This window comes from Oncorhynchus gorbuscha, linkage group LG04 (assembly GCF_021184085.1).
Source record: "Oncorhynchus gorbuscha isolate QuinsamMale2020 ecotype Even-year linkage group LG04, OgorEven_v1.0, whole genome shotgun sequence".
NCBI lineage: Eukaryota > Metazoa > Chordata > Actinopteri > Salmoniformes > Salmonidae > Oncorhynchus > Oncorhynchus gorbuscha.
This window is the reverse complement of record NC_060176.1, coordinates 44,409,726-44,423,838: the sequence shown is the minus strand read 5'-3', so window position 1 is coordinate 44,423,838 and position 14,113 is coordinate 44,409,726. Positions and strand designations below refer to the sequence as shown.

The window sequence follows — 14,113 nt, the reverse complement described above, 5'->3', positions numbered from 1 at the left end:
ACCTCAGACAGACCGCCATGTATGGCACACACATACATTTTAATTGCAAAAAGGACAGTGGCTTTGGCATGTTCCACCTATGTGCGGTGACTTATGGTTGATACTGAGCACAGTCAGCGCCACAGGTATGTGTGGTCTGGCTGGGGCCTGTATGTTTCAGACCTATTGATCAGCTGTAGAGACACACAACATGATCCTTCCATGCTGTTTCTGTGTTGATCGCAGAACTGCAGACGTACACAGGAAGCACCAGGGCTCATGTGGCAGAGCCCCTTTCTTTGTGTGTGAAAGGTTGCAGCTCGAAAGTGTCAGGGATCGTATCAGAATCTCTGTCGTGAGACTCATGTCGGTTGCACGTCTGTGCGAAGGCGGCGTAATCCCTTCAGACATCACCCCGTTGACGTGATTTACTCTCAGTCCGGAAATGGCTTCGCTGAAGGGTTTCGTTCAGATGCCTCTGACTCTATTTCTCTCTCGATGGCCACATTTATCACACAGCGTATTCACTAGAAACACTGTCCCGCTCTCTCTGCCAGGAACTGAGAAAGCAGTCAGATCTGCGGGAACTTCCTCAGAAAGAGAGTCGTTCCCCTGAGGGACAGCCTCACCCTGGTGTGGACTGATCTCACTGTTAAAGTCTCATAACTCACATTCCTTATCTGTAGGTGGGACGTCAGTAGGGCGGTCCCACTGGTGGTGTTTCTCATAAAGGTCTCTGCTGTCGGACACTTAGTCAAAGGTCAAACTCGTTTCGTGTGATAACAGGCCTTTCCACAGGAGATCACTTTAACGAAGGCCCTGATCTAAAGTAGTATATAGCGAATAGGGAGCTATTTAGGACACCCACTAACAAGTGTCTTCCTTTTTTTGCAACTCTTGGCTCAGTAACAAAGCACTTTGTAAGATAAAGCTAAAAATAGACCAACCCAAAAAATACAGATTTGTAAACACAAATTGAATCCAAACATTATGAAATTCCGTTTAGAGACAGAGATTTGTTGTTTGCACACCGAGATTCACTCTCAATTAACGTGAAGCACAAGCAAACTGATGCTAAGTGTCATGGATCCCTCCGGAGCTGTGTCATTACGCACACCTGGTCCCCATTCCCATTGATTAGTAATTGTATAAATGTGCCCTTTGGTTCACTATTAGGCTGTCGATTTGTGTTCTAATGTCTGTCGCGTGAGTACCTGCGCTGTGTTGTCTTGGTTTCAACCCTGTGTTTTGTAAACGTGTTTGTTTGGTCCTGTGCCTTTACACGGCGCACTGTAATTTGGGTCAATAAAAAAAATATATATATTCCTTCGCCTGTCTCCCGACCCTTTTAGACCGACGTGACACTAAGGAGGCCTGTCACAATGGCCTGATTAATCTACCAACATGTTTTCATGCAAAACAGTGTTCTAAATGGCATTCTATCATTTACATTTACATTTAAGTCATTTAGCAGACGCTCTTATCCAGAGCGACTTACAAATTGGTGCATTCACCTTATGACATCCAGTGGAACAGCCACTTTACAATAGTGCATCTAAATATTTTAAGGGGGGTGAGAAGGATTACTTTATCCTATCCTAAGTATTCCTTAAAGAGGTGGGGTTTCAGGTGTCTCCGGAAGGTGGTGATTGACTCCGCTGTCCTGGCGTCGTGAGGGAGTTTGTTCCACCATTGGGGAGCCAGAGCAGCGAACAGTTTTGACTGGGCTGAGCGGGAACTGTACTTCCTCAGTGGTAGGGAGACGAGCAGGCCAGAGGTGGATGAACGCAGTGTCCTTATTTGGGTGTAGGGCCTGATCAGAGCCTGAGGTACTGAGGTTTCCCCTCACAGCTCCGTAGGCAAGCACCATGGTCTTGTAGCGGATGCGAGCTTCAACTGGAAGCCAGTGGAGAGAGCGGAGGAGCGGGGTGACGTGAGAGAACTTGGGAAGGTTGAACACTAGACGGGCTGCGGCGTTCTGGATGAGTTGTAGGGGTTTAATGGCACAGGCAGGGAGCCCAGCCAACAGCGAGTTGCAGTAATCCAGACGGGAGATGACAAGTGCCTGGATTAGGACCTGCTTCCTGTGTGAGGCAGGGTCGTACTCTGCGGATGTTGTAGAGCATGAACCTACAGGAACGTGCCACCGTCTTGATGTTAGTTGAGAACGACAGGGTGTTGTCCAGGATCACACCAAGGTTCTTAGCGCTCTGGGAGGAGGACACAATGGAGTTGTCAACCGTGATGGCGAGATCATGGAACGGGCAGTCCTTCCCGGGAGGAAGAACCGTCTTAAGTTCAGCTTGAGGTGGTGATCCGTCATCCACACTGATATGTCTGCCAGACATGCAGAGATGCTTGCCACCTGGTCATCAGGGGGAAAGGAGAAGATTAATTGTGTGTCGTCTGCATAGCAATGATAGGAGAGACCATGTGAGGTTATGACAGAGCCAAGTGACTTGGTGTATAGCGAGAATAGGAGAGGGCCTAGAACAGAGCCCTGGGGACACCAGTGGTGAGAGCGCGTGGTGAGGAGACAGATTCTCGCCACGCCACCTGGTAGGAGCGACCTGTCAGATCCAATCCAAGCGTGGGCCGCGCCAGAGATGCCCAACTCGGAGAGGGTGGAGAGGAGGATCTGATGGTTCACAGTATCGAAGGCAGCCGATAGGTCTAGAAGGATGAGAGCAGAGGAGAGAGAGTTAGCTTTAGCGGTGCGGAGCGCCTCCGTGATACAGAGAAGAGCAGTCTCAGTTGAATGACTAGTCTTGAAACCTGACTGATTTGGATCAAGCAGGTCATTCTGAGAGAGATAGCGGGAGAGCTGACCAAGGACGGCACGTTCAAGAGTTTTGGAGAGAAAAGAAAGAAGGGATACTGGTCTGTAGTTGTTAACATCGGAGGGATCGAGTGTAGGTTTTTTCAGAAGGGGTGCAACTCTCGCTCTCTTGAAGACGGAAGGGACGTAGCCAGCGGTCAGGGATAAGTTGATGAGCGAGGTGAGGTAAGGGAGAAGGTCTCCGGAAATGGTCTGGAGAAGAGAGGAGGGGATAGGGTCGAGCGGGCAGGTTGTTGGGCGGCCGGCCGTCACAAGACGCAGATTTCATCTGGAGAGAGAGGGGAGAAAGAGGTCAGAGCACAGGGTAGGGCAGTGTGAGCAGAACCAGCAGTGTCGCCTTTTGACTTAGCAAACGAGGATCGGATGTGTCGACCTTCTTTTCAAAATGGTTGACGAAGTCATCTGCAGAGAGGGAGGAGGGGGGAGGGGAGGAGGATTCAGGAGGGAGGAGAAGGTGGCAAAGAGCTTCCTAGGGTTAGAGGCAGATGCTTGAAATTTAGAGTGGTAGAAAGTGGTTTTAGCAGCAGAGACAGAGGAGGAAAATGTAGAGAGGAGGGAGCGAAAGGATGCCAGGTCCGCAGGGAGGCGAGTTTTCCTCCATTTCCGCTCGGCTGCCCGGAGCCCTGTTCTGTGAGCTCGCAATGAGTCGTCAAGCCACGGAGCGGGAGGGGAGGACCGAGCCGGCCTGGAAGATAGGGGACATAGAGAGTCAAAGGATGCAGAAAGGGAGGAGAGGAGCGTTGAGGAGGCAGAATCAGGAGATAGGTTGGAGAAGGTTTGAGCAGAGGGAAGACATGATAGGATGGAAGAGGAGAGAAGCGGGGGAGAGAGAGCGAAGGTTGGGACGGCGCGATACCATCCGAGTAGGGGCAGTGTGGGAAGTGTTGGATGAGAGCGAGAGGGAAAAGGATACAAGGTAGTGGTCGGAGACTTGGAGGGGAGTTGCAATGAGGTTAGTGGAAGAACAGCATCTAGTAAAGATGAGGTCGAGCGTATTGCCTGCCTTGTGAGTAGGGGGAAGGTGAGAGGGTGAGGTCAAAAGAGGAGAGGAGTGGAAAGAAGGAGGCAGAGAGGAATGAGTCAAAGGTAGACGTGGGGAGGTTAAAGTCGCCCAGAACTGTGAGAGGTGAGCCGTCCTCAGGAAAGGAGCTTATCAATGCATCAAGCTCATTGATGAACTCTCCGAGGGGACCTGGAGGGCGATAAATGATAAGGATGTTAAGCTTGAAAGGGCTGGTAACTGTGACAGCATGAAATTCAAAGGAGGCGATAGACAGATGGGTAAGGGGAGAAAGAGAGAATGACCACTTGGGAGAGATAAGGATCCCGATGCCACCACCCCGCTGACCAGAAGCTCTCGGGGTGTGCGAGAACACGTGGGCGGACGAAGAGAGAGCAGTAGGAGTAGCAGTGTTATCTGTGGTGATCCATGTTTCTGTCAGTGCCAAGAAGTCGAGAGACTGGAGGGAGGCATAGGCTGAGATGAACTCTGCCTTGTTGGCCGCAGATCGGCAGTTCCAGAGGCTACCGGAGACCTGGAACTCCACGTGGGTCGTGCGCGCTGGGACCACCAGATTATGGGTGGCAGCGGCCACGCGGTGTGGAGCGTTTGTATGGTATGTGCAGAGAGGAGAGAACAGGGATAGACAGACACATAGTTGACAGGCTACAGAAGAGGCTACGCTAATGCAAGGAGATTGGTGACAAGTGGACTACACGTCTCGAATGTTCAGAAAGTTAAGCTTACGTAGCAAGAATCTTATTGACTAAAATGATTAAAATGATACAATACTGCTGAAGTAGGCTAGCTGGCAGTGGCTGCGTTGTTGACTTTGTAGGCTAGCTGGCAGTGGCTGCGTTGTTGACACTACACTAATCAAGTCGTTCCGTTGAGTGTAATAGTTTATACAGTGCTGCTATTCGGGGCTAGCTGGCTAGCTAGCAGTGTTGATTACGTTACCCTGCGTTAAAAGAACGACAATAGCTGGCTAGCTAACCTAGAAAATCGCTCTAGACTACACAATTATCTTTGATACACAGACTATGTAGCTAGCTATGTAGCTAGCTACGATCAAACAAATCAAACCGTTGTGCTGTAAAGAAATGAAATGAAAAATGTGATACTACCTGTGGAGCGAAGCGGAATGCGACCGGGTTGTTGAGTGCGGAAGTTCTATTCAGTAGACGTTGGCTAGCTGTTGGCTAGCTAGCAGAGTCTCCTACATTAAGGACGACAAATATCCCCTACATAGTGCACTACATTAGGGCTCTGGTCAAAAGTAATGCACGATATAGGGACTAGGGTGCCGTACGGGAGGTGGATGAGAGTCTGGATGTCTGTGAAAGTAACTGTGATTGAGGAGGGTGTCTTTATGATATACCATGGGTTGTCAGTGAGTGACATAAGGCTGCACTGTAAGTGTTTTCTCTGACAGCCAGTTGGGTTAAGTCGGTGCAGTAGAGCTGAAAAGAGTGCGTGTGCTAGCTTTGATTCACACTTGTGTCAGCATGTCAGTCTGTGCTGTTCACTGGTGTCATTGTCAGGACTGGGTTTGTTTTTCTGGAAACTAATACCGAACGTTAAGAACCTTTTAAGATGTAGTGACGTGCTTAGAGGCTTGTGATTGTCCAGTGCTTGAACATTGCTTGTACAATAAACTTTGTTTGAATCAACAGAAAATACTGTCTGCTTCCAACTCACACTCTCAAACACATCGACCCCCTGAATGCAGCTCACTCTCCAGATCCCAATCACCTGTTCACACACCTGTATGTCATTTACACACACTATTTAGTTGATGTTTTTGTTACACGTTATATTCAGAGCTCTGTTTTATTTCTGCATTAGCCCTCCTGTGTATTGTAGTTTTTGGCCATCCTCAGTAACAACACCTTGCCTATTCCCTGCCTGTACTTTTGCCTATCAGATTTCCTGTCGTCAGCCCCTTGCCTGATCTCCCGGACTACGTTATTGGCCTTTTCCCTGCCTGTACTGTTACCTTTTTGGCGTCCCTGTGTATGACCTTCTGCCTGCCCCTGGACCCAGCTACCTGCCTCTTCCTGTGGTCCATTGCTAATAAACACCTGCTGCGCCCTGCGCTTGGAACCAGCACCCTGTCTCTCCATCGTGTTCATTAAAGTTGTAAGCGGTGGACAGTTATGTACGTTGTAAACCACATGTCTGTGCCACACGTCATAGGTGCCTATCCTACTGCTATAAAAACAATGACCGTTTGGTTTGCTGCACAAGCTTCCTGTTAGAGGTTCTCTTCTCAGCGACAGTTTCCTGTGACAGGCGATTCCAATCATTTGTGTTTGTCTGATAAGGGCTTGGTGAAAGAAGGCCTAAAAACCTTAAAGATGGAATCACACACTGACATTTATAAATGATGCAATCGAGGAACATAATCTTATGAGGACAAAAACGGGTTTACAAATTAATAAAAGATACATCTACAGATAAATCAATAACACATTTTATTTGCCAAATGTCTCCCTCTCATCCTGTGTGTGGGCTACATGTCCCACTCATATCATCTCATTAAAATAAATATAACCCCTCTCCATCTTTCTTTTTATGATAAACCAAGATGGAAAACAAGTCACTTGACTAGAGAAGGCTACACTGGACAGTCTCAGGCCTGCTCCTCTCTATTTTAGGGAACCATTGTTGTCTCTTTGTTTCACTCCATAAAGAGGAGGCATGAAGGGTAGGCACTTTCCCTCCCATCTAGTTAACGAGTGTGTGATTGAATTATTGTGTTCTAATCTGCTCTGTCTTTCATCCGCTGTACTTTATTTCTGCATGGGGTTATTTGGGGGTTTTGCAGACTCTTTGTTTAAGGACAGCCCTTCTTTCAATGTAATCTGTCACAGAGGTGAGGGGTGTGGCTAACATTTGTGTGTGCGTGTTTGTGTGTGCGTGTGTGCGTGCATGTGTTTGTGTGTGCATGCGTGCTTGCATCTTCATGTTCGTGTGTGTTTGTGTACCATAGCAGACATCACTCCCCACTCCAGGATGTGTGACTGTGATGTGGACGTGTCCTCGGAGCCCACCAGCCCCACGCTCTATGGCGAGTCCTCTGACAAATACTACCATGTGGACCGCTGGCAGAAGCTCCGCACCGCCGTCCGCAAGCTGGAGTTCTGGGAGAACTTCACCGCCGAGCTCATCGGTAGTGGCTTCTTTTCCAAAGTCTACAAGGTACCTGGTCCCTCCCTAGCTATCTGTATTGAACGTAGCATGCATCCCAAATAGCACGCTATTACCTATATAGTGCACTACTTTAGAACAGAGCCCTATGGGTGCCATTTGGGATGCATTAGGACAAAGCATCCTGTGGGTTGGGTCTAATTGGGACATACAGTAGTTGCCATTACACAATTAGCTTACACTCCATCATGGATGCCTGAGCAATGGTACCCCACTGTGTTTCAGCTAACATAACTTCCCCAGGGGCCTCCCGGGTGGCGCAGTGGTTAAGGGCGCTGTACTGCAGCGCCAGCTGTGCCATCAGAGTCCACGGGTTCGTGCCCAGGCTCTGTCGTAACCGGCCGCGACCGGGAGGTCCGTGGGGCGACGCACAATTGGCCTAGCGTCGTCCGGGTTAGGGAGGTATTGGTCAGTAGGGATGTCCTTGTCTCATCGCGCACCAGTGACTCCTGCGGCAGGCCGGGCGCAGTGCGTGCTAACCAAGGTTGCCAGGTGCACAGTGTTTCCTCCGACACATTGGTGCGGCTGGCATCCGGGTTGGATGCACGTTGTGTTAAGAAGCAGTGCGGCTTGGTTGGGTTGTGTATCGGAGGACGCATGACTTTCAACCTTAGTCTCTCCCGAGCCCGTACGGGAGTTGTAGCGATGAGACAAGATAGTAGCTACTACAACAATTGGATACCACGAAATTGGGGAGAAAAAGGGTGTCAAATTAAAAATAAAATAAAAACATAACTTCCCCAATCTGTACTCTGTACAGAAGTAGAGCCAATGGAGGAGTAACATGGCATGCATTTAGATTTTGAAGTGGAATGGGCCTGGGGAGAAAGACAGATGGGATGATTACAGAATGAATTTATTAGTCTACTAGAGTTGAACACTGGATGTTCTGAGTAGAGAGAGATAATACTGGCCATTAATCTGTTTTATGTTATGTGATGATTTAATCACATTAAAATATTAATATAATTGAGCAGTGCCAGTGAGATGGTGAGGTAATACATCAGAGGTCACTGTAAAACCATGGGGGCTGTTCAGAATGAAAATGAGGGCAGTGTCAATTAATGGAGGTCATAATGAATTTACCTGCAAAAACAGCTCCTTTCATACACCCAACTGTTATTTTTTTAATTTATTTTTATTTTTTGTACATCGTTACATGACTAGGTCTTGAGCAGGTCTTTTAGTGGTTAAAGGCCCAGGGCAGTCAAAAAACTGGATTTCCTGTGTTTTATACATATTTCCACACTGTAAGGTTGGAATAGTACTGTGAGATTGTGGAAATGATGATAATACTCTTTCAGTGTAAGAGTTATTTGAAAAGATCGCCTGAAATTTCAGCCTTCTTTGGTGGGTTGGAGTTCTGGCCATCCATGATGACATCACCATGCGGTAAATTGGTTAATATTAGACCAATAGGAAAAAGAGTTCCAAACCTCTGGCAATAACAGCAAATGTTCTGTTTTTCCCTCCCCACTCAGACCACTCCAAGACAGTTCTGGCAAAATTCTTGATTGTGAAATTGCTCTTTGCTGAGATGCTATTTTTGTTTATTTTAATTGATAACAATCACAGTAAGGTCCTTAATTGAATAATATATGTTATTTATCTTTGTGTAGCGTAAGACCAATCAAATCAATCAATGTGCATGCAAAAACACACATATTAAAACAAACAATTCTAAAAATCAACCTACAATAGAGCATGCTGGGAAATATGATAATGATTGGCATAGTTTTTGATAGTCACGTAGGCCCATTCTACCCCTATGAAGTGGTTCCATAAGGTGTGAAGGCATAGTGTTTGTCCAAGCAATCTTATTAGCCTTTTTTGTTTATTTTAATTGATAACAGTCACAGTCAGGTCCTTAATTGTTGCCCAGAATGATTTGATATTGAGATAAAAACGGCTGCATTGGCCCTTTAAACTGTAAACCCTCGTCTGTTTCTCTAAGGTGATTCACAGTACGACCCGTAAGGTGATGGTGGTGAAGATATATAAGAACGACGTGGACCAGGATAGCATCGTGCGTGAGATTAGTCTACTGCAGAAACTCTCCCATCCCAACATAGTCAGGTATTAGTCAGTTACTCCCACCTTTTTGTGATGATCACTTATACATTTTGGTACATGTCCTTATTGATGACAATTGGAATGCAGGGAATGTATGCGTTTGTCTTCTACGTGCTGCAGTCAATGGCACGGGAATATAGTAGTTCAATTAGTTCAATTACCCCTCTGAAGTGGTTAGATAAGCTGTGAAGGCATAGTATCAGGTGGATATTATTAAGTGCACCACAGAATCATGGCATACTGTTCCTGTATTCGAGTCCAAAATATAGGGTATTATACTGTGTTATATTGCATTATCTTTATACTGTATTTACATATTTATATACACAAGCATTTTGCTACACCCGCAATAACATCGGCTAAAACATGTGTATGTGACAAATACAAATACATTGATTTGATTTATATTATGCTGTACACTCTCAGAAATGTGTTCTTTAAAGGGGCACACACGCTTGTCACTGTAGTACCTTAAGTTATCGGTACATAATTGTACCTTTGCAGTTCGTATCTTTGTGTAGCGTAAGATCAATCAATCAGTCAATGTGCATGCAAAAACACACATATAATGAAACAAACAATTCAAAAAATAAACCTACAATAGAGCATGCTGGGAAATATGATAATGATTGGCATGGTTTTTGATAGTCACGTAGGCCCATTCTACCCCTATGAAGTGGTTACATAAGGTGTGAAGGCATAGTGTTTGTCCAAGCAATCTTATTAGCCTTTTTGCAAGGTCACAGTATCAGCGGGAATCAAACAGCACAGTTTATCTGCTGATGTCAGAGCATAGAAAGCCGTGATAAAAGCGTACAATATGTACCTGGCACAGACAGGCCATCCGTCCCTCTGTGAGTGGGCACTACTCAAACAAGGATGTGAAAACATGGCCTTCCTCAGACACAGTGGTTGAATCCCAAATGGACCCTATTACCCACAAAGTGCCCTTTTTTTTTACCAGGGCCCATATGGTGCCATTTGGGACAAATTCACTGTGTTTGAGGAAGGCAATGTTCTCAGGCTCCGTTGTCAGAGCAATATAATAAAATGGAGACTGACCTGTTCATGTAATTAGTAATAACCTTTCAGTGAAGGATGGTGTTTTTAGGTTGTTAATCTCGGCAGCCCAGGTGAGTTTCTCGACATTTTGTCTGTCCGCAAGAGATGCTGCCTAGAAGGTCAGCATCCCAGAGTTGCCTCTTCACTGTTGACATTGAGACTGGTGTTTTGCTGGTACTATTAATGAAGCTGCCTGTTGAGGACTTGTGAGGCGTCTGTTTCTCAAACTAGACACTCTAATGTACTGGTCTTCTTGCTCAGTTGTGCACCGGGGCCTCCCACTCATCTTTCTATTTTGGTTAGGCCAGTTTGCATTGTTCTGTGAAGGGAGTAGTACACAGTGTTGTACAAGATCTTCAGTTTCTTGGCAATTTCTCGCATGGAATAGCCTTCACTTCTCAGAACTAGAATAGGCTGACAAGTTTCAGAAGAAAGTTATGTGTTTCTGGACATTTTGAGCCTGTAATTGAACCCACAAATGTTGATGCTCCGTATACTCAACTAGTCTAAAGAAAGCCAATTTTATTGCTCCTTTAATCAGCACCACAGTTTTCAGCTGTGCTAACATAATTGCAAAAGGGTTTTCTATTGATCAATTAGCCTTTTAAAATGAAAAACTTGGATTAAATTGCACAACATTGGAACACTGGAGTGATGGTTGCTGATAATGGGCCTCTGTATGCCTATGTAGATATTCCATAAAAAAATCAACCGTTTCCAGCTACAATAGTCATTTACAACATTAACAATGTCTACACTGTATGATCAATTTGATGTTATTTCAATGGACAAAAAAAATGAGCTTTTCTTTCAAAAACATAGACATTTCTTCTAAGTGACTTTAAACGGTAGTTTATATTCTGAATTTCATTGTGTTCCCCATTATAATTCTGTTTTTTTCCATTCATTCTAGGTATCTGGGGATCTGTGTGAAAGAAGATAAACTCTACCCCATATTAGAGGTGATTGTTACTTTCTCCAACTTGGATTCATGACATGTTCACACTCCAGTGAGATAAGTGAGGAGCCATGCTAATGTTTTTTTCTGAATCAAGTACTGTACATATGCACACAATTAGGAAAACAACCTCTCATTCAACGTCAACAAAACAAAGGAGATGATCATGGACAACCACATCGAAGGGACAGCAGCGGAGAAGGTGGAAAGTTTTAAGTTCCTCGGCATAGACATCACAAACAAACTGAAATGGTCCACTCACACAGACAGTGTGGTGAAGAAGGCGCAACAACAATTTGGCTTGTCACCCAAAACCCTGACAAACTTTTACAGATGCACAATTGAGAGCATCCTGTCGGGCTGTATCACAGCCTGGTACGGCAACTACACTGCCCTCGACCGCAAGGCTCTCCAGAGCGTGGTGCTGTCTGCACAGCGCTTCTCCGGGGGAAAACTGCCTGCTTTCCATGACACCTACAGCACCCGATGTCACAGGAAGGCCAAAAAGATAATCAAGGACAAAAACCACCCGAGCCACTGCCTGTTCACACCGCTATCATCCAGAAGGCGTGGTCAGTACAGGTGCATCAAAGCTGGGACCGAGAGAATGAAAAACAGCTTCTATCTCAAGGCCATCAGACTGTTAAACAGCAATCACTAACTCAGAGAGGCTGCTGCCTACATTGAGACCCAATCACTGGCCACTTTAATAAATGGATCACTGGCCACTTTAATAAATGGATCACTGGCCACTTTAATAAATGGATCACTGGCCACTTTAATAAATGGATCACTAGTCACGTTACACAATGCACTCTAAATAATGCCACTTTAATAATGTTTACATATCTTGCATTACTCATATCACATGTATATACTGTATTTTATACCATCTATTCCACCTTGCCTATGCCAATCAGCCATCGCTCATCCGTATACTTACATGTACTTATTCTCATTCGCCCCTTTAGATTTGTGTTTATTAGGTAGTTGTTGGGGAATTGTTAGATGACTTGTTAGATATTGCTGCACTGTCGGAACTAGAAGCACAAGCATTTCGCTACACTCGCATTAACATCTGCTAACCATGTGTATGTGACAAATAAAATGTGATTTGTTATGCAAAAGTATATGGACACCCCCTGAAATGGGCACACGGCCATAGATAAATATCGGCAGTAGAATTGACTTACTGAAGAGCTCAGTGACTTTCAACGTGGCAGCGTCATAGGATGACACCTTTCCAGAAAGTTAGTTTGTCAAATCTCTGCCCTGCTAAAGCTGCCCCGGCCAACTATAAGTGCTGTTATTGTGAAGTGGAAACATATAGGAGCAACAACGGCTCAGCCGCGAAATGTGTTCTCTGGAGTGAATAATCATGCTTCACCATCTGGCAGTCTGACAGACGAATTTGGGTTTGGCGGATACCAGGAGAACACTACCTGCCCGAATGCATAGTGCCAACGGTAAACTTTGGTGGAAGAGGAATAATGGTCTGGGGCTGTTTTTCATGGTTCGGGCTAGCATACTATGACGTTCTAGATGATTCTGTGCTCCCAACTTTGTGGCAACAGTTTGGGGAAGGCCCATTCCTGTTTCAGCATGACAATGCCCCTGTGCACAAGGCAAGGTCCGTACAGAAATGGTTTGTTGAGATCGTTGTGGAAGACATTGACTGGCCTACACAGAGCCCTGACCTTAACCCCATCAAATCCTTTGGGATGAATTGGAACTCCAACTGCAAGCCAGGCCTAATCGCCAAACATCAGTGCCTGACATCACTAATGCTCTTGTGGCTGAATGGAAACAAGTCCCCGCAGCAATGTTCCAACATCTAGTTGAAAGTCTTCCCAGAAGAGTAGAGGCTGTTATAGCAACAAATGGAGCACCGACTCCATACTAATGCCCATGATTTTGGAATGAGATGTTCGACGAGCAGTTGTCCACATACTTTTGGTTATGTTGTGTATATAAGGTTGGGTTGTGTGTCTGTGTGAGTGAGCCCTTTCATCTGGGACAATATGGCCTGCAGCAGTCAAAACATGTTGGTTTTTCAATAATGAAGCAGTTTTATCAACTTCCAAGAATTTCCTCTTCACTTCAGTTTGCTACTCAATTCATGCACCTTGGTTGGAGAGTAAGGTTGTGGCAGTGTTCCTTTCCTTTGAACTTAAACCTAATTTCCAGGTCTGTTTTCGTAAGTGAGGCTGATTGGTCTCTTGGTCTGTTCTCAGTTTGTTAGTGGGGGCTGATGGGTTGTTTATCTGTTGCAGTATGTGAGTGGGGGCTGTCTGGAAGAGCTGTTAGCCAGGAAGGATGTGTCTCTGTGCTGGAGGGAGAAGGTGGACCTGGCCTGTGACATCACCAGGGGAATGATCTACCTGCACTACAAGAACATCTATCACAGGGACCTCAACTCCAAGGTACAGTAGATTAGGGACCTCAACTTCAAGGTACAGTAGACTAGGGGCTGCAACCTCAAGGTACAGTAGACCAGGGACCTCAACTCCAAGGTACAGTAGACTAGGGACCTCATTCCAAGGTACAGTAGACTAGGGACCTCATTCCAAGGTACAGTAGACCAGGGACCTCATTCCAAGGTACATTAGACCAGGGACTTCAACTCCAAGGTACAGCAGGTCAGGGACCTCAACTCCAAGGTACAGCAGACCGGGGTCTTCAACTCGAAGGTACAGTAGGCCAAGGACCTCAAATCCAAGGTACAGTAGACCAGGTTCCTCAACTCCAAGGAACAGTAGATCAGGGACCTCAACTCCAAGGTACAGTAGACTGGGGCCCCCAACTCCAAGGTACAGTAGACCAGGGACGTCACTGAAAAAATAAAACTACACGCCCATCTAAATGTAGATTATTGTCGTATTTGTGGTGCATCGACCAAAAGGTAACCATTTATGAACAGGAACAGTAGGAAGGTCCACACTCAGGAAAAACAGTAGGAGATGTAATATAATAATAATAATATATGCTA

The 14,113-nt window shown here is 45.8% G+C and overlaps 1 protein-coding gene across 3 annotated transcripts in view; it reads left to right on the top strand.

The window, feature by feature from the left end:
• Nucleotides 1–14,113, top strand: part of LOC124034129 (dual specificity testis-specific protein kinase 1-like) — a 31,014-nt gene that overhangs the window by 8,808 nt on the left and 8,093 nt on the right. For 2 of the 3 annotated variants that reach the window (XM_046346888.1, XM_046346885.1), the window contains 4 exons: nucleotides 6,814–7,022; nucleotides 8,986–9,107; nucleotides 11,080–11,128; nucleotides 13,398–13,547. In XM_046346888.1, the coding sequence (XP_046202844.1) occupies nucleotides 6,837–7,022; nucleotides 8,986–9,107; nucleotides 11,080–11,128; nucleotides 13,398–13,547 (507 nt within the window). In that variant the 5' untranslated portion in view covers nucleotides 6,814–6,836. The remainder of the gene's footprint in view (nucleotides 1–6,813; nucleotides 7,023–8,985; nucleotides 9,108–11,079; nucleotides 11,129–13,397; nucleotides 13,548–14,113) is intronic. The other variant, XM_046346886.1, reaches the window with a different exon arrangement.